This window comes from Mesoplodon bidens, assembly GCF_964165515.1.
Source record: "Mesoplodon bidens genome assembly, chromosome: 3".
Taxonomy (NCBI): domain Eukaryota; kingdom Metazoa; phylum Chordata; class Mammalia; order Artiodactyla; family Ziphiidae; genus Mesoplodon; species Mesoplodon bidens.
The window spans coordinates 92,685,035-92,706,597 of record NC_138178.1 but is presented as its reverse complement, the minus strand read 5'-3'; the positions used below and the strand labels follow the sequence as shown (position 1 = coordinate 92,706,597).

General features: G+C 39.3%; 1 protein-coding gene across 5 annotated transcripts in view; it reads right to left on the bottom strand.

The window, feature by feature from the left end:
- TTBK2 (tau tubulin kinase 2) overlaps window positions 1-21,563 on the bottom strand; it is a 155,277-nt gene that overhangs the window by 30,312 nt on the left and 103,402 nt on the right. For all 5 annotated transcript variants that reach the window (XM_081230184.1, XM_081230183.1, XM_081230186.1 and 2 more), the window contains 3 exons: window positions 17,665-17,757; window positions 16,225-16,350; window positions 642-799 (listed from right to left, as the gene is read on the bottom strand). In XM_081230184.1, the coding sequence (XP_081086310.1) occupies window positions 642-799; window positions 16,225-16,350; window positions 17,665-17,757 (377 nt within the window). The remainder of the gene's footprint in view (window positions 1-641; window positions 800-16,224; window positions 16,351-17,664; window positions 17,758-21,563) is intronic.

The window sequence follows — 21,563 nt, the reverse complement described above, 5'->3', positions numbered from 1 at the left end:
CCTCAAAAATTAATCACTTTCATAAGAGGAGTAGCTATTCGTTTTGTTCCCACTAAACTTAAGCACAGTGTAGTCAGAAATAATTGTGGCTTGTTCTTGTTCTGGGGTCCCATCTATTCTTTTTTTTTTTGCTGGTACGCGGGCCTCTCACTGTTGTGGCCTCTCCCGTTGCGGAGCACAGGCTCCGGACACACAGGCTCAGTGGCCATGGCTCACGGGCCCAGCCGCTCCGTGGCATGTGGGATCTTCCCGAACTGGGACACGAACCCACGTCCCCTGCATTGGCAGGTGGACTCTCAACCACTGCGCCACCAGGGAAGCCCGCCCATCTATTCTTTAGTAGTAAATGCAACAAATGCCCCTTCTCATTTTGAAGAAAATCTACTGTACATCTGACATTAACGAGTAACACAAGCTCTAGGCTGCCACTTCACGGTATAATCTTTAAGTACTTTCTAAGAAAAGTAAATCCAAACAAAGGCATATATAAGAGCAATGTTAATTCAAGGAAACCCATAGGCACCCCTATGTCTTAGCATTTGGTCATCTGAAGGAACCTGGATGGCATAAAAGACATTTCTGCTAATATTGATACAACACATCTAGGAAAGACACTGATGAACCACCTGTTTAGGACATACCCAATTGCCGCAGGGGTCAAGCGGGTGTGCAGCTGAGGAGTGGCAGAAGTAGTGGTGGTGGTGAGGGAGCCATCAGTTCCAGTCTTCTCCCAGTCGAAAGGGTCACTCTCAATTACTCCAAAGGTCTTGATGCTGTTGTCAAACACGGATGCAAGAAGCTAAACCACGAAAGGAAAAAACTAGAGTAAGCCAACAGTAAACATAATCACTTTATTCTATAAGAGATAGCACCTCAGACTCTTAGATTAGTTTAGTAGTATGACTTTTTTTAAAAGCCTGACGATACAAATAGGGGAATTTGAATAAGGATTATATATGGATGATAATATTCAATTAATATTGATTTTTCTCAGTTGAGATACTGGTTTTTAGTTAGGTAGGATAATGTATTTTTTCTTGGAAGATAAATAATGAAGCGTCATACTTAAAACCTACTTTCTGATGGTTTGGCAAAAGGAAATGTGTATTGTATGTGTATGTGTGCATTCAGTTTCAACCATATGATCACTTTTTTGTGTGTGTCAAAAAGGGGCACATATGGTTCAACCTAAATAAGTGACCGGGTTAACAGGTGGTATATCTAGGTTAAGAGGCATATAAAAGTTCATTGTGCTGCCTTAGAGTTTTTCTGTGGGTTTGAAAAATTCTTAAACTGTGTGTGTGCACATGAATTATCAAAAAGAAATCTGCTCTATTATTTTATTTATATTATATATTATTCCATTTTTGTCTTTAAATTCCAAAAGTCTAATGTAATATTGAGAAAGATCTCATAAAGACCTTCCTTTATGTTTGACAGTATGCAACCTTTTCAGTTTTATGATTAAAACTGGATTAATATCTCATCATTTCTCTTACTCTGTTAGTATCCTATCCTCAGAGATTCATCGTGTACATTTCCTGCCCCAGACCTGAAATCAGCACTTCTTCACTGGAGGATTTTTTACAAAGGTCTGTTTTAGGCTTTAAAGAGATTACTCTGGCTAAGAAGTGGAGAACAGATGCCATAAATAGGAGGGGGATGAGGGTGCTAGGAAGAGATGACCATTTAGGAGGCTACTGTCAACTGAGCCAGCATGGTAACAGTGGAGGTGATAAGAAGTGGTAGGATTTGGACATAATTTGTAGAGCCAACAGAACTTATTGAGAGATTAGATGAAAGCTGTGAAAGTAAAGAAAGAATAAAAGAATAATTTATATTTCTGTCCCGAGCCACTGGGTAAATGGTGGTGCCATTTACTGAGATGGAAAGCAGTGAATGTGAGGATTGGGATATTGAAAGTTTTATGGTGTTTAGGGAGGAATAGCGAATACAGATACAAATTTGAGAGTCATCAGCATATTGATATAAATGGGTATTATTTAAAGCCACATGACTAGATGATATCATCTAAGGAGAGTGGGTAACAAGGGCTAAGGCTTAGGGCACTCCAACATTTAGATGGAAAGAAGAGATGGACTCAGCAAAAAAACAAAACGAAACAAGGAGTGGCCAGTGAGGTAGGAAACAGGTGTGTGGTGTCCTAGATACCAAGTGAAGAAATCACCTCAACAAGGAGATGGTCAAATGCTATCAATTATAAACTTATAGTTATTTTTGATTATTTAATTGATTTCACCCAGACTGTAAGCTCCACGAGGCTGGTATGTGTCTGATCTTGCTCATCACTGTATCTAACCAATGCCTTATGTCTAAGAGTGCCATATTGTGATTTATATGAAATAAATATTTGGTCATTTAGAGGACCAAAAATACATTTCTATATATATTTGGTCTTTGTCCACAGTTCCTGACTCACAGCTCCCAAAACCCTTGAAATTTTCTGAGAGATAAGAGCAGTTGGAGCATTTTTTGTTATAGTATTTGATCTCTACTCCTCAGTTCCTGAAATCACTTCTGAGCCATAAAGGTGAAATGGGTGTCTTGTTATTCATAACAAATCCCTTTCTACCACAACTGGGTTTATGTTAATAAGGTGACTTCTGGAAAGCACCTAAGGACGGAGGCTGGTCACCAGAGGAACCAACCACGTGATTAGAGGGTTGGAACTTTCAGTCCCACACCCCTGGCCTCCAGGGGAGGGAAGAGGGGGTTGAAGGTTGAATCAATTACCAGTGGTCAATGATTTAATCAATCATTCCTATATAATGAAGCCTCCATAAAAACCCAAAAGGATGGATGGCTTCAGAGACCTTCCAGGTTGGTGAACATGTGGAGGTACTGAGAGTGGTGCCCTTGGAAAGGGCATGGAAGCTCCACACCCTTTCCTCATACTTTGTTACATGCAGTTCTTCCATCTGGCTGCTTGAGTTATATCCTTTGTAATTAACTGGTAATCTAGGGGGGAAACTGGTTTCCCAAGGCCTATGAGCCACTCTAGCAAGTTAATCAAACCCAAGGACGGGGTCATGGCAACCTCCAATTTATAGCCAGTCAGTCAGAAGTACACATGACAACTAGGACTTGTAATTGGTATCTAAAGTGGAAGGTAGTCTTGTGGGAATGAGTCCTTAACCTGTGAAATCTGATGCTATTTATCTCTGGGTAGATGGTGTCAGAATTGAGTGAAATTTTAGGAATCCAGCTGGCAGCAGAGAATTGCTTGGTGGTGTGGGAAAAAAAAATTGGAATTGTGGGTGCAGAACCCTTAAATAGTACTCTAAAAACAGTTTGAGAATAAATGTTTATTTGTACTAATACTTGCTGAAAGATTCACATGATCCTACCTTTTGTTTAAGTACCCTCCCTCAAAAAAAAATAATACATGTAGAAAAGGAAACTAAAAAGCTAAAAGGAATTGGGAAAGGCATAGTTATAAAACCTCGGAATTTTTATTTTGGTCCTATTTTTGTTGACATAAGTTATCGATGTTACAGCTCAGATCCTCCCAAATTGTCAGAGGTAGAGGGCTTTAGAAAACACAAAGGATGACAGGAAGATGGACTGAAACCCTGCACACAAGGATTGAAACCCTGCACCTGAGAACTGAAACAGCAGACCTTGGACCTCTTTCCAACTCTGGAAATTGAGGTTCTCATAGGTTCCCACAGAGTGACATGTTTCTTTCCTGAAAGGTGGAGTCCCTATCCACGAGGCAGCAAATGCTCTGCTGTGTGAGTACTCAGACTGCTACTGCTAAATGCTCTGCCTGTACTGCTTGGCAATAGGCATGGTCCTAAACAGTTTTTATTGTCAGATGATGGAATTCTTTTCTTACATTTATCATAGTATTGTATATCTTAGAAAATGTAGCATATGCCATTGGTCCAAAAATAAGAAACAGTTCATTACTATGATGGTGATAACTTGAGACTAGCAGCAGGAGGCAGAAGGATGGAGGGCACATAACAAAAGAAATAGAAGGAAAGCTAAAAGCACTGAAGCACTGAAGGCACCCTACTGGGAACAAATGGTCAGATGATTAGAGCTCTGCAGATACCTTAAGGAGCAAAACATTTCCAATGTAGCAGAATAATTTTCTAATTCAGGACCACGGGTGCTCTAAATCCTAAACTTCAACAGACTGGGATAGTAGAAATAGGACAAGTCAAGGCCTTTTTTTTTTTTTTTTTTTTTTTTTGGTAACTGAATTCATCATATCACATTTGGCTAAAATAAATAATAAGACTGGAAAAACTCAATTCAGTTACTCATTCAAATAGATTTCAGAATATAAATCATTAACCTTATAAATCAAATATATATATACACATATATGTATGTATGTATAAATAAATAAAACTTGTAGTCCTCATCCTTTCTTATAGCCCAGTACTACTGCGGATTAAAACACTTTCACTTTCCAATCAGAACAGGAGCTCACTGTGCAGTAATTCTCAAACTGAAAAGGAAGCAGAGCAAAAATCTGAAAAAACCTTCCAGATGATTCTGACACTTCCCTCTAGGAAGACATGATCCATATCTCTTCACTAAGAATCACTGGAAATCTAGTATATATCTGACTCCTTCTATTTAATAATGTATTCTTAGAAAATACAAACTTAACTAAAGAGTCCAGGTTTCTCAAATTAGGGTAACGTGCACCCTCAGGGGATTCAGCCATATGCCAGAGAGAGTTTAAAGTCATTTGATAAATGTGGCACAGCTTCCTGGAGAATTTCACTCAGAGTAAGACATTTAATATGATATTTTATAATACAATGAACACAAAGAAGTTAGAAAGCAAAATTCATAGGAACCTTTAGGATAAATCAAGAGAATACAAAGAAATTGTGGACTTATGGCTGACATTTTAAGACTGAGAGAACTCTTGAGAACATGCTCATACTTTGCTGCAATAGGAGAAATTGGTGAAACAGTATGAGAAACACTAGAAGCATAACATCATCAGGAAGGTGAATCTTCCTTGAACGGAAGTAGAGAAAGGGAGGAGGTTGGGGGAAGGAGACTGGCGGTGGGGAGGGGGGCGTGGGGCAGGAAGGGGAAGAAAAGAGGAGGGAGGACCTGAGGAAGATCTGGACAGACAACAATGCAATATTACTTTTTATGTGGCTACTGTTGTTGAGTATTTGTGTCAACTTCCCTTCTGATTGCACTTACGAATAAGAGGTAGTTGTTTTTCTTAATCTTAATGGGATATACAATAAAATGCTTTTTCTAAAACATATTATTCAAGACACAAAAAAGTACATAAAAATCAGGTACTATGTCTGGGTAATGAGATTCTGAATTATTTGGACTTTCTATTTTCTTTAATTTCCAAACTTATATTATGATATGTATTACTTTTAATAACAAGAAAAAATTTAACAAAAATGCATTATCTAAAATAAATTAATTGTATACATAAGCATGTGTAGTCCCAAAAATGTGTGATGCAATATCCCACCACCTGGAACATCCTTATTCTTTTTTTTTTAATACATCTTTATTAAAGTATAATTGCTTCACAATGCTGTTAGTTTCTGTTGTACAACAAAGTGAATCAGCCACATGCATACATATATCCCCATATCCCCTCCCTCGAGCCTCCCTCCCACCCTCCCTATCCCACCCCTCTAGGTGGTCACAAAGCCCCGAGCTGATCTCCCTGTGCTATGCGGCTGCTTCCCACTAGCTATCTATTTTACATTTGGTAGTGTATATGTGTCCATGCCACTCTCACTTCACCCCAGCTTCCCCCTCACCCCTGTGTCCTCAAGTCCATTCTCTATGTCTACATCTTTATTCCTGCCCTGCCACTGGGTTCATTAGTACCTTTTTTTTTCTTTAAGATTCCATACATATGCGTTAGTATACGGTATTTGTTTTTCTCTTTCTGACTTACTTCACTCTGTATTACAGGTCCACCCACCCCACTACAAATAACTCAATTTCATTTCTTTTTATGGCTAATATTCCATTGTATATATGTGCCAGATCTTCTTTATCCATTCATCTGTCAATGGGACATTTAGGTTGCTTCCATGTCCTGGTTATTGTAAACAGTGCCACAATGAACACTGTGGTACATATCTCTTTTTGAATTATGGTTTTCTCAGGGTATATGCCCAGTAGTGGGATTGCTGGGTCATATGGTAGTTCTACTTTTTGGTTTTTTTTTTTTTTTTGGTTGGGGCATTTAATCCATTTACATTCAAGGTTATTATCAATATGTATGCTCCTTTACCATTTTCTTAATTATTTTGGTGTGTTCTTGTGGGTCTTTTTCTTCCCTTGTGTTTCCCGCCTAGAGAAGTTTCTTTAGCATTTGCTGTAGAGCTGGTTTGGTGGTGCTGAATTCTCTTAGCTTTTGCTTGTCTGAAAAGCTTTTGATTTCTCTGTCAAATCTGAATGAGATCCTTGCTGGGTAGAGAAATCTTGATTGTAGGTTTTTCTCTTTCATGACTTTAAGTATATCCTGCCACTCCCCCCTGGCCTGCAGAGTTTCTGCTGAAAAATCAGCTGATAACCTTATGGGGATTCCTTTGTATGTATTTTTTATTTTTCCCTTTGCTGCTTTTAATATTTTTTCTTTGAATTTAATTTTTGTTATTTTGATTAATATGTATCTTGGTGTGTTTCTCCTAGTGTTTATTCTCCGTGCTTCCTCTACTTGGGTGACTATTTCCTTTCCTATGTTAGGGAAATTTTCCACTATAATCTCTTCAAATATTTTCTCAGACCCTTTCGTTTTCTCTTCTTCTTCTGGGACCCCTATAATTTGACTGTTGGTGTGTTTAGTGTTGTCCCAGAGGTCTCTGCGATTGTCTTCAATTCTTTTCATTCTTTTTTCTTTATTCTGCTCCTCAGCAGTTATTTCCACCATTTTGTCTTCCAGCTCACTTATTCTTTCTTCTGCCAGTTATTCTGTTATTGACTCCTTCTAGTGTATTTTTCATCTCAAGTTATTGTGTTGTTCATCACTGTTTGTTTGTTCTTTAGTTCTTCTAGATCTTTGTTAAACATTTCTTGTATTTTCTCAATCCATGCCTCTATTCTATTTCCAAGATTCTGGATCATCTTTACTATCATTACTCCGAATTCTTTTTCAGGTAGATTGCCTATTTCCTCTTCATATATTTGGTCTTGTAGGTTTTTACCTGCTCCTTCATCTGTGATATATTTTTTTGCTGTCTCTCTTTTTTTTTTTTTTGATGGCTGGGATTGTGTTCCTGTCTTACTGGTTGTTTGGCCTGAGGCTTCCAACAGTGGAGTTTGTAGGCTGTTGGGTAGACCTGGGTCTCGGTGCCGAGATAAGGACCTCCAGGAGACCTCCGATGAACAGTCCTTGGGGTTTGAGGTTCTCTGTTAGTCCAGTGATTTGGACTCGGAGCTCCCACCGCAGGAGCTTCGGCCTGACACCCCCCAGCTCATGAACCAAGATCCCACAAACCACATGGGGTGGCAAAAAAAAAAAAGAATAACAAAGAGTAAAAAATAAAATTAGACTAGGAAACTAACAGATATGTCAGAAAGACTATAAAGAAATAAAAATATAGATGAAACAACAACCAGAAGGTAAAACAGAACCACAATAATTAAAAAAGAAGGTGGAAAAAGCCTTAGCTGTGGCGGGCAGGGCCTAGGCAGGCGTGGGGTTTGGGCAGTGGGTGGGGCCTATGCTTAGGACCCACAGGGCTGGAAAAGGCCCTGGGGGGTGTGGGGCTTAGGCTCAATGGAACAGAAGGGGTCCAGGCGTGCCTCTGGTCTCAGAGGGTGGGAGACCCGGCCTGGGAGCCCAGCAGGCTTCCTGGGCCCTAGTTGGTGAGGCAAACACCTTCTTCTCCTCTCCCGCTCCTGCTCCTCCGGTCCTGGAGGGCCCCTCCTGCCTGCCTCTCCTGTTCTCCCCTAGGAGGGCCTCCCTCCTATGCCCCCAGGACCCACGTGGCCTGGAGGGTTCTTTGAAGGGCAGGGGACCTGACCTGGGAGCTCAGCAGGTTTCCCAGGCTCAAGTGGGCAGGGCAATACCCTTATTCTTTATAGCAATCATTCATCTGACATAGACATAATGCCTTAGGGAAGCACCCCTCCTCTTATCCTTAGCACAAATGCAATCAATAGCTTTATCATATTTATCTCCACATGAAATCCCAGTTTGCCCTTTCAAAGAAAATGCAGACAAAGTCCAGTGTTTGAAAAACAAGAACTATTTGCAATGTGATATTGAGGACTGAGAAGCCTGATTCCTTCTCAGCTAATAAATGGTAAATTAATGGATCAATAAAGCACTTAACCAGCAGAGCACAATGACAATGCTGGCTTGTCTGATTCAAAGATAGACTATTTATGGCAAAAGAAACTGCCTCACTTCAGTGATAAGTAGATGCAATAGAGGAAAAGAAATGCACAGGTTCTAGATTTCTCTCCTCTTCTGGGGGTTTTTTAGCAGCATTGGTAGAGGGGGAAAAAATTACATTGCACGCATCCTTTGGAGAACAGAACCAAAAAAAGAAAGATCAAATAAAGAGAATTAGCTGAAGAAGCTTCAGAGTTTTAGGCTGTTTTCACCACTTATAAGATACTAGGATGACTTAGGAGTGCCCCTTGGTCGGCTACCCCAGGGGACCTAAGGCAGTGTGAGGCAGCATGGTTGCTCAGCCACTGTGCTGACTGATACCAAGGTCATTTCTTCCAGGTGCTCATCAGCCCACAAGGTAAACTGGCAATGTCTAAGCTTCTCGATGCCTCCTAAAAAGCTCAGTGAAAAAGGTAAGCAACATTTCCTTTTTGCCGTAACAGGACAAAGCAGCATAAAGGAAATAGAAGTTCTATTAACATAGAAGTAACGCTGAGTACAATAAAAGAATGAAGAAAAGTGCGATAATTATAAGCAAACGCAGTGTGTCACTGAGGTACATGTAAAACCACTTTCATTTACATGATGCTTTACAATTTACAAAACATTCTCACAATTACCTCATTAAAATCTTAACAACACTGTGGGGTAGGCATTTTCACCATTTCACAGAAAAGAAAACAGGTTTAGAAAGGCCATACAAATGGTGTGTAGCAAAGCACCAACTGAAACAGCTCTTTTAAGTGCAGTGCCATTTCCACCATGTTAGAGTTACAGCCAGTCAGCAGGTGTTGAGCTGCACCCCACAGGCCTGCAAGCCCTGTACTTGCCAAGCCTCAAGACTGAAGAAAGAGCCAAGAGACAGTGACAGAGATATCAGTGGTTTATTGGAAAGTGAACCTTACATGTACGCAGCAAAAGGGTCCAGGAGCAACACCCCACGGTGCATGGCAGACAGCAGGCAGGTCACGGCTGCAATCTTCACAACTAGGGGAAGAAGGAGGCTACCACTGATAGGGGAAATTGATGTCAGCTTGGCTCATCAGTTACCAGGGAAACCAGCAACTGGGGCATGTCCCTCACAGCCCCTCAGATTAATGACCATCACAAGGTCTGATGTTTCCCTTTAATATGGAGCTGTTCTGTCCTAAGAACTAGAATAATCACAAGCTGGGCCAGGGAGCAAGGCCATCCATGTGAGCAGGGTGTAGATGAAGCAGGGACTAGTTGAGCAGGGGATGTACAGAGAGCAAGAGAACAGCCATCTTGAGTGGTCTGACCATATACCAGGCAAGGCAAAAACAGTACAAAGTTGAAATTATCCTTGAAAGCTTCTTAAGGTGCCCATAAATAAAGTACAGGATAGTAGTTGTACTAGAGGCAAAATAGCTAGATTTTTTTTCTCCAGCATTGGGAGAGACTTCTATTTCTTCAGATTAACGTGAATGAAGCTACCTACATTTAGGGGTTATATTGTACCCCCCAAATTACTGTCCTTTTTTTTTTTTTTTGCGGTACGCGGGCCTCTCACTGTTGTGGCCTCGCCCACTGTGGAGCACAGGCTCTGGACGCGCAGGCTCAGAGGCCATGGCTCACGGACCCAGCCGCTCCGCGGCATGTGGGATCCTCCCGGACCGGGGCACGAACCCGTGTCCCCTACATCGGCAGACGGACTCTCAACCACTGCGCCACCAGGGAAGCCCTACTGTCCTTTTAAACATTAGAATCATAGTCAGTGCAGCCTGATTGCTGTGAATGAGAGAAAGAGTGAGGGAACAGCAGATTCACAAAGGCACACAGGGCACGGCTGAGCCAAAGGGCAAGCAGAATCACAGACACGTTAAAATTGTTCCATCTCCTTCATATGCAGCTGAATTTAAGTGAGTCAAGTAAACATGGATGTTCTGTGACTCTACTGTATTCTATATAGTTATATCAAATACCCATTCATTGACTCAGACACACTGAATGCCTACTACGCTGGGTGCTAGGAATGCAAGAGTGAACAAAACACAGTCTTGTCTTCAGGGAGTTTGCATTTAACAGAAGTAATAATCAGATTAAGCAGATTTCATTCAATTTGGCAAACTTTTATTAAATGCCTATCATTGTGCTAACTTCTTGAGAAAGCTGAGATAAATGTGCAAGGTACTGGCTCTAATGGAATTTATCTAGTAAAGAGAGAAAACAAAGTATCACTATAAGAGTTTAGCATAAGAAATCACTCCTGTCTGAAAGGAATCAGAGGAGACTGTGGCATCTGAGTCGAGCCTTCAATTTCATAAGACAAGCAGCGTTATGAAACACAGGCATTCTAGGCAGGACAAGCTGGAAGAAGTGCTAGGAGTCCAATTTGACTGCACTGAGGGGTACTTATGGAACACAGAAGTACAACTGAGAATGAAAGGAGATAATTAAAAGAGGGAAAGCAAGAATTCATCCACTTCTCTCCATCTCCATTGCTTATATCCAAGTCAAGACCATCATCATTCCTTGCCTAGGAAGATGCTATCTCCCAGCCTCCCTTGCAGTTAGAACTGAGCCAATGTGAATGGGTTCTGGTCACAGGGGTATATGTCCAAGTGTTTAGATCACTTCCAGGCCTGGTCTGAAACCCCTAAACCATCATCCATACTTGCTCTTCCCTTTCCTGATGACTGTAAAGGCCATGGATTAAAGACAGCAGTGTCAGAATATGGGTGGAGCCCAGATGTTCAAGATACCACTTGAGAGTTGCCCAGGAGAGAGGCCCAACTTAACTACACTGTTTTGTGAGCAAAAAAATAAACCTTTGTGGTGTTAAGATACTGATTTTTTAAATATTTCTCTCTTTCTAAGGCATAGCTCAGCCTCTCTCAATACCTTCCTAAGTAGTCTCTAATTCTCCTCTGCCTCATTTGAACACACACAACTACAAAAGCAATCCTCTTCAAACACAAATTGGATCACCATGCTCCTGTTTATTAGACTCCAAGGCTTCCTGTTGCACTAGAATAAAATCAAACTCCTTAACAAGGCTGACAAGGCCCTGTATCACCTGGCCTCTGCCTTACTTTCCAATCTTGTCTCAAACCACTTTCTCCCCTCATTTGCTACGTTCTAGCCACTTACTTGTCTTCTTTCCGTTCTTTTCTCACATCAGAGCCTATGCTCATGTTCTTCCTTTTGCTTGTAACCTTCTTCCTCTTGTCTTTGCTCTCCACATGGCCAGTACAGTCCCATTTTTTAGGGCTCAGCTGAAATGGCAGCTTAAGCGAGACAGATCTTCCCTCACATCTTATTTTATGGGATGTTCCCCCTTGTTACTCTAGCTCAACCTCTTGTTTGTTTGCTTCACAAGCAGCCCATCTGTGCCTTCCGAAAATTTTAATTTTGTCATTATTAGAGTCAGGGGATCCTAAAACGGCTCTAAGTCCCCCAAAGCAAGAGGCAAGCCTGCTAAATTTTGATGTAATCTCTGTATAAATAGTGCCATTCCTAAACCTGGAAAGTATATTAACAAGATTAATGACATTTAGTTGGCTTTGGATTTCCTCACTCATATCCTCTGATTTTAGCAATGCTGTGTCAGTGTGTGAACTGGCTGATATACACATTTTAGTTTCAGGCTCACCAATGGTGTCTATATTTACGGGTTTCATTAGTCTTCTCAATTTGCTAAATGATGCTTCACATAATCTGACACTCTAATAAAGATACTTTTTTTTTGTTCTTATGTCAGGATCATGTGATCCTATTAGTTACTGACAATAATTTCTGATAATTTTTCATATAACTTTTTAGTTCTTTCCCTGAAATTTTATTAGCCACTCATGTTAGTATTTACTTAACAGTGCCTGCTGTGTTTGTGGCCACCTCTCTAAGGAAGCCATGTTGGGAAACTAGAAAGAGCTTGGGCCTTTTTGAATGAGTCAGAAATGGGTTCAGGGCTTCCCTGGTGGCGCAGTGGTTGAGAGTCCGCCTGCCGATGCAGGGGACACGGGTTCGTGCCCCGGTCTGGGAGGATCCCACATGCCGCGGAGCGGCTGGGCCCGTGAGCCATGGCTGCTGAGCCTGTGCATCCGGAGCCTGTGCTCCGCAAGGGGAGAGGCCACAACAGTAAGAGGCCCGCCTACCGCAAAAAAAAAAAAAAAAAAGAAATGGGTTCAGACACCACCTCTAGCACCACTAGTTTTCCCAGGCAACATGTCTAAATTAAGTTTTTGTAAGAGAGGGATAATACTACTACCCAGGTATTATTGTGACAATGCTGTGTCATTACTGTGATAATAATGTGTAAAGGCACCAAGGGTTCTTCTTTATCTAATCTGATGCTGCTTAGTTTCCCACTAACTAGTAACAGTGTCACCTACAGGGGGAGTCCTGTGGTGAAATTCAAGGTTGATAAGATTTTCCTAGGCACCCCTCAGAAATATCTCCCTTTCTCAAAACACTTTAAGAGGATTTATTTAAATTATAAGGTGGCAACAACAAGATCGAATGTTTTAATCACTATCTACATTTCTGAAAATGTTGACCCAGCACTTTTTTTAAACTTTTAATTTGAAATAATTAGATTCATAGGAAATTGTAAAAATAGTGCAAAGAAGTCTCCTTTACCCAGTTTGCCTCAACAGTAACATCTTAAATAACTAGAGTACAATATCAAAAACAGGAAAATGACATTGCTACAACCCAGACAGTTTATCAAATTTCACCAGTTTTACATGTACTTGTGTGTGTATAGTTCTATACAATTTTATCACCAGAGAAGATTCATGGCCCAGCACTCGTCTCTTATAGTTGATATACTCTTTCAAAACCTAATAACAAAAACAATCTGCAGGTTCTATATCTGAGGATTCAACCAACTAGATCAAAAATATTAAAAAATCCAGGAAGTTCCAAAAAGCAAAACTTACCAGCAACTATTTACATAGCATTTACACTATATTAGGTATTATAAGTAATGTAGAGATTACTTAAAGTATACGAGAGAATGTGCATAAGTTATATACAAATATTATGCCATTTTATATAAGGGACTTGAGAACCCATGATCCCCAGGGGTCCTGGAACCAATCCCCTGCAGATATTGAGTGCTGACTGCATTCATAATAAGATATCTGCTTTAATCTTGACTATAATTCTAACATCTTCACCTTTAGTTTAACAGACAGAAAACAGTATTTATGCACTCATGAGAGCTGATTTTTCTTATATTTCCTGAGTAGGAGATTATTAGGCAAAGTAAGATTCAATTCAATCTTCCTAACATTTGTTGAAAATTTAGGTGCCAGACACAGTGCCAGGGTACTATGGAATAAAAAAACAAAACAAGACATGTCTGTACTGCCAGGATTTAAAAGCCAGTAGGTAAGACAGACATACATAAGTACTAAGTACAAACTTGGGTGTAATTTCCCAAAACACCATAAAGCTTTCCAAAAGCAAGTGTCAGCCTTTATTCAACCTGAGACATGCATAAAAGATTCCCGGTAGAGAGCAAACAGCTCTCCTCTCTAGGTCTGCACATGCTGTCAGAGTGAGCACTAGCAGGTTACTGGTAATGTGCTGGCCATATGCAACTTGTTAAGATAATGTTCTCTGGCAAGAAACTATGATGTTTAAGGATTCACAAACACAGACATTCACAGGGAAAGTGGCTTTGGAAAACAGCATCATTTAACACTATTATAAAATATATTTACTTTGGTCTTGTCTCAGAATATATAAAGTTGGAGACATACTGTTATTTAACCTTTGATAACACTAGGGAAGCAGTCACACTAAGTACTAGTATGCTTGCTGTTGGAGGAGGTTTGTTGTTATTGTTAACTACACTGGTTGTTCCATAAGGAATTTAAAATTCTGAAAGAACAGTAATTAAAGTCATATTCAGAATTCCAAACTGTAAAATTAACCATCAGTTCACAAGAACATTCAGATTCAAAGTAGAGGGGTCTTCCCTGGTGGCACAGTGGTTAAGACTCTGTGCTCCCAATGCAGAGGGTCCAGGTTTGATCCCTGCTCAGAGAACTAGATCCCACATGAATGCCACAACTAAGAGTTCACACGCTGCAACTAAGGAGCCCGCATGCCGCAACTAAGACCTGGCGCAACCACATAAATAAATAAAATAAAAATTAAAACAAACAAAGCAGAGTATTTTTTCTCAAAATGAAGACTGCAGCAGAGCATTGTGAGGAAAGCAAGAGACAGAAACTGCAAAGGTCAGATCTTTTTGGAACCTGACATCACATTGATACTAGTCATCAGAATACACCCGTCACTTACGTCAACATCTTTTTCCCAATTATCCTTCTCCCATCTACCTGTCCTCTGCTCCCACTCATTGCTTACAGAAAATCAGAGAGCAAAAAAGAAGCAGATTATTTATAGAATCTGTGAAACAATGAAAATGTTATGCCTGCTCTCTCTCTTCCTAAAATAGGGAAATTACTATATTTTGTTTTGTTATCAGGTGACAGAAACACAGAGATTCCCCTTAGAGAATGTCCAACTGAAAAACCTGAGAACAATACTTTGTTAATTTAAATTAAATTAATTATAGGTCTAAGTTTCAAACTTTAGCTGGTGAACATTAGTCTTCTTTAGACTGTAGGCATAACTAAGCAGAGAATGTAATTAAAATTTTTTTGCTGTGTAAACTTTAATATTCACATGTAAACTTTGTCAACCAAAAAATTATTAGCACCCAAGATGAGAAAGTTGTAACAATACCTAGCTCCTCCTGAATCTAGCCTTACAAGTAAAATTTCATTATTTTATTGCAAGTAATGTGAACTCCTGCATTTTAGAAAACCCATATAAAATATAAATGAGAACATATTCCAAAGTGACTCATATACAATGTATTTCCTCCATTTGTTAGCCTATACAGTTTATAACTCAAATAGCCATATAGAAAAGAATAACACAGGCTCACCTACTTAAGGTCTCTAAGGACCCAAGGCTGTATGTTGCCTCTCTGCTTTATATTCTGTATATATTATACAAAAGCTGCATTTTCACAAAGAACTAGTTATTATATGCAAATAAGTTCACTGTGCTGTAGACAATCTTTTAGTCTTTTGACACTGACAACACTTTAGAATATGAAACTTTCATTAACAGGCAGTAAAGCCTATATGTTGTCCTTTGTAGATAAAAATGATACACTAATATATTATTTTATTATTATTATTATTAATCAATGTGTGCCTTGCATTTATGTTTTCAGTGGTAGTGATTATCTCACATTAAGCTCTGACCAAGTTCCCCCCCTGAGAGCAACAGAATCTTCTGAAATCTAGCTGGTTGGGGTTAGGGATGCAATTTGTGGTAATCCTAGTCACCCTTCTAAGGCCTCATTAACTGATGCTCTGAGGAAATGTTTCACTCACCACAGACAAAACGGAGCCAGTAATCTTCACTGACTGCTGTCCCATAGCGTATTAACATACAATATGCAGCCCTCAAGCCCTCGACAGACACATTACCTAGTTGGACATTTCCTTCTAGTCAATAAATTAGCTATAAGTTTTTCATAATTTGAACTATCAGCAATTCTGTACACCAGAAGAACCACAGCAGGAACAGTTAAAATGTTACATGATGAACAAACCTAAAACTCTAATGAAGTATGTTCGTCCAGAAGGGAGGAAACACACACACGCGCGCTCATGTGCGGACGTGGACACTGTCATCATCAGCCAATTTAACCACATTTCTCAGGATGTATTAAAATAGTATTATTCTAGGGACTTCCCATACTCATTTACAGCACCCTCAACAGTACAATGAGTGAAGACAGACTAAATTAGAGAGAAGAATTAACCCACAGAACTCACAAAGATGATTACCTGGTAGTCTGGTTTTGTAAAATAATCCAAAGAGGAGATGTGGTCCAGAAAGATGCTGAATTCTGGAGGGAGATGTTTCAGCATAAGCCTGTGTTCGTACCTCTCCTTAATAGAGCCCACTTGTTCCTGGGAAGTAAAGAGAAAAGGAACCGAAGTCAATTTCTCTTGGCAGCTACACATTAAGAGCCTCTCAGTAACAGTCTCAAGGGTATGTACTACAGAATGAGACAGTGGGTAATTAAGCATAAAGCAAGAACTGAGCTCTTACTAATAGCTAACAGCTTAATGCACCCTGCTTTAAGGGGGCAGGGGGAGGGGACTGTAGTGCAGAACCAAAGGGGTAACACAGTTCTGCATCAGTGAACACATAGCTCCCCAAAAGAAAGAGCTGACCTTAAATCTGGTCTACTTTTCTTTATCAACACATGCATTTTTAGTTTTCAAATCGAACAATATAATGTGACAATTAAAAACTAAAAGCCTAATTGACTTATAAAAAAGAAAAAAAGAGAACTAGTAAAAATAAAACCTAAGAGAGAGGGCTAGAAGTCAAATCAGAAATGACGATTGTACTTAAATTAGTATCTATTCTCCACGTACATAAAAAAAGTCATAACATTAATTACATCTCTAATATCAGCTCATAGAAAGAAAAATATACATATTGGGATATAGTGAAAATGTTTGTAACTTTTAATTCTTATGCATAAGTATAATCTCAACAAAAACGCCTACCCAGAAATTTTTACTCCTTCCCCTACCAAAACTAACATTTCCATTTCTTTTTTTTTTTTTTTTTTTTTTTTTTTTTTGTTACGTGGGCCTCTCACTGTTGTGGCCTCTCCCCTTGCGGAGCACAGGCTCCGGACGCACAGGCTCAGCGGCCATGGCTCACGGGCCTAGCCGCTCCGCGGCATGTGGGATCTTCCCAGACCGGGGCACGAACCCGTGTCCCCTGCATCGGCAGGCGGACTCTCAACCACTGCGCCACCAGGGAAGCCCTCCATTTCTTTTTAAAGGCTTTATTTAAAAAAAAATATTTATTTATTTATTTGGTTGTGCCGGGTCTTAGTTGTGGCATGCGGGATCTTTAGTTGTGGCATGTGGGATCTAGTTCCCTGACCGGGGATCGAACCCGGGCCCCCTGAATTGGGAGCATGGAGTCTTTTTTTTTTGTGTGTGTGGTACACGGGCCTCTCACTGTTGTGGCCTCTCCCATTGTGGAGCACAGGCTCTGGACGCGCAGGCTCAGCGGCCATGGCTCACGGGCCTAGCTGCTCCGCGGCATGTGGAATCTTCCCGGACCGGGGCACAAACCCGCGTCCCTTGCATCGGCAGGCGGACTCTCAACAACTGCGCCAACCAGGGAATCCCCGGGAGCACGGAGTTTTAACCGCTGAACCACCAGGGAAGTCCTAACATTTCCATTTCCAAAATTACCTTGTCCTTTATTTTTCTCCAAGGCAGCTGACCAACCACAAATTCCACCAACATGTAGAATAAGGACCAAAGGTCATCATGTCTTCCCATTTCCTTCATAAGCAAAAGAGAATTCAGTCACATTCCATTACCACTCCTTGTGAGTACATTACATTGTCTAAGGCCTAACTATTGTGTTTCATTTTCCTGTGAAACTATCTGGTAGGTATATCTATGTAGCTGTATAGCTATACAGCAATCTACATGACATAACAGATATACTGAAAAACTTTTGATACAAAGAACATCCCAAAACCCAGAAATGCTGGAAATAATTAAGAACCCATTAATTAATAAATGAGTTCACTAATTAGTAAAGGAAGGTGGTTGCCAAGGGCTTGGAGGAAGGGGGAAAGGGGAATTAGTGTTTAGTGGGTGCAGAGTTTCAGTGTTGCAAAATGAAAAAGTTCTAGAAATCTGTTGCACAATAATATGAATATACTTAACACTACTGAACTGTATACCTAAAAATGGTTAAGATGGTAAATTTAATGTTATGTGTTCTTTACTACAATAATTTAAAAAAAAAAAGCAAAGGAAATCTTAAGAGCCAAAATTAAAAGAAAGCTGGAAACATGAGAAGCAACCTAATACTGAAGCTCTGGCTTTGGCTGTCTTGGGGGCATTTGTCACAGGTTTACCAACAAGGGTTTTATCAATCATGAAGGGGACAGGTGTAAAAGCATTGAGCCTACACAAGACAGGATTTGGAACTTCCCCACCTCTACCACCAACATATAGCTAGGACCCTCAAAGGACTATCTTTAGTGCAGTATTTGGTATGTATGTTATACTATAATAATTTTTTTCTGTAAAATTTGACCACTATCAAAAAGATAAAGCAAGTGGTTAAAAAAATTTGCCTTGAAAATTTGTTACCATAGGACTACCCCTCACTCAGATCTGGGGTTTAAATTTATATTGTTTGTGTGGTCCAGGAAACCAGGCCCAGAAATTAAGTGTTTTCTGGGTGATCCTGTCCTACAGTAATGACAGATGCAAATGAAAATCCTCTCAAGATACCCTTAAATTCAGACCTCATTGAATTCCTATAGATAAAGCCCCCCCAAATACAAGTTCATTACTTGAAATTATAAAATATATTAGAAAGCAAGCTACCATAAACTAACGGCAAGAAAAACTATAAAGAGCAGAATTAGATAGCCAAGAATTTCAGAATGGAATTATAAGATATAGAATATGAAATAAGATATTTAAAATGTTTAAGAAATAGAATCAGTAACAAGAAAGGAAGCATATTCTCTCCCCCCAAATAAAAAGACCAATTAGATTTATAAAAGGACTAAAAAGAACATTTAGAAATAAAAAGCACAAATATGAAATTAGAAACTCAATGGTTAGGGAATTCCCTGGCAGTCCAGTGGTTAGGTGCTTTCACTGCCAAGGGCCTGGGTTCAATCCCCGGTCGGGGAACTAAGATCCCACAAGCTGCGTGGCACGGCCAAAACACCACCACCAACAACAACAACAACAAAAACCCACACTCAATGGACAGGTTAAAAGCTGATCAAGCACACCAGAAAAAAAGAATTAATGAACTGGAAGACAGATCTGAAGAAATTATCTAGAATGCAAAAAAGAGACCAAAAGAGAAAACCTGAGAGTGAACTTAAAAGGCATGGAAGACAAAACAAGAAGGTTTAATATGCATCAATTTGGAGATATGAAAATGAAGGTACAGAGAGAAAGGAAAAGAGGCAACATTTAAACAAGCAATGTCTGAGAATCTTCCAGAATAGATGAAAGATGTGAATGTTCAGGAAGCAAAACAAATCTCAAAACAAAATAAATATAAAGAAATCCACACCAAGGCACATGCAGGTCACCAAAGACAAAGAGAAGATATCAAAAGTAGTCAAGAAAAAAAGGACAAATTAAATACAAAGTAACAACAATACATGGACAAAGATCTCAGTAGCAACCATAGAACCAGAAGAAAGTAAAATAATTTCTTCAAAGTATTGACACAAAACAAATATTAACAAAGGATTAAAATGAAGGAAAACAATGAGATGAAGTAAACAGAGTTCGTCAAGTATTTTGAAAAGTCCTTGTATTGTTTGGGAATTATTTACATTAAAAGTTTAAGATTCTCTAAATAAACTTGCTTTTACTTAAAAAAAAAAAAGTTTAAGATTTAGGTACCCAAAAAATAGAAATGCAGTGTATTAAGTTTAGAAATTATCCAATCATGGTCGCAGAGTATGGAAGAAAGAAGTGTATTTTAGAATTACCTGGGAATTCTTTTTAAATTAGACAAGACATTCTCAAGGTTCCACTAGCTGCACTCCTGTGTCACCACATACACCGAAAATCACTGTTGTGAAGCTGTGTTACTGTGTAAAGCATTCTACTCCTCAGGTGTGTTGGGAGCAGAAAAGAAGGGTAAGAACCACTGCCATACACTATTAAATTTCTCTACCAAGATTAATAAGCAGGTTAACAGAGCAACGGATAGAGTACTCTATGCTGGAAAGGCTTTTAGAAGAAATCTCTACTCTTCAAATTTAAAAAAAAGAATATATATATATATATATATAAAATCTCTTTCTAGTAGCTATTTTGAAAATGTTTATATAGCTATTATGATCTCTGAAAATGTTTACGCTTATCTCAAAAAGAATGTCCTATTCCAAAGATTCCAATGTGGACATATTCTTTAATAGAATTAATTAGAAAGCATAGTACTTCTAAACTTTTGCAAGAATCTATCTGGAGGATGCGTACCTCTTTTCAAGGTAGAATAATTAACTAAATGCCATAAAATAAAGCAACACTGAATCAAACCAAATGAGTTAAAATGCTCGGCAGAGTGCTACACACTGATAAAAATACTTTTCCTATTTTCAATTTATAATCACATCCTAAGAAGCCAAATTAACTGAAGCATAGCATATAAAACCACAGCATTCTCTTCCTATTACATTTAGCATTGGTCAAGTTATTATTATTATTATTATTTATTTATTTATGGCTGCGTTGGGTCTTCATTGCTGTGTGTGGGCTTTCTCTAGTTGCGGTGAGCAGTGGCTACTCTTCGTTTAGGTGCGCAGGCTCCTCACTGCAGTGGCTTCTCCTGTTGCAAAGCACAGGCTCTAGGCACACGGGTTTCAGTAGTTGTGGTGCATGGGCTCAGTAGTTGTGGCTCGTGGGCTCTAGAGCACAGGCTCAGTAGTTGTGGCACACAGGCTTAGTTGCTCCGCGGCATGTGGGATCTTCCCAGACCAGGGCTCAAACCCATGACCCCTGAGTTGGCAGTAGGATTCTTAACCACTGTGCCATCAGGGAAGTCCTGGTCAAGTTTTTATTAAAGCAGTTTTGGCTTCACAGAACAAGAATAAGGTAACAAAAGACCAAGAAAAGATTTCTCTTTATTTTATCAAGGAATCACTTGTTATATTTCTCAACTCTGTCCAAACAAGTTCAAGAGTTGAGAATCCATAAAGTACACACCTTTCCTACTCAAAACTAAGGTTCAGGATGAGTAAAAATATTTTTAGAGCAAAACAAAAGGATCAAAGTTAAAAAAAGAGAGAGAGAAATTTTTTGAATTTAACCCAAGAGGAGAGGTATAATGTACTAAGATGAAAAAAAAATTTTAAGTTGCTATACTTTAGATCTTCATGAAAACAAAAGTTTGATGGAGAGGGGATATCACAGATTAGATGTATATTACAGATAAAATGACCTCCTTCATTAGGTATTGATAGTATGAATTCCCAAATAATTTCTTGAAATAGAACACAGATATTTTCTTTCTTCAAAATTCTATAGTAAATTTAATACTTATATCTAATTAAGGACACAAGATTCTCCATAGACATATATATAATTAGCCA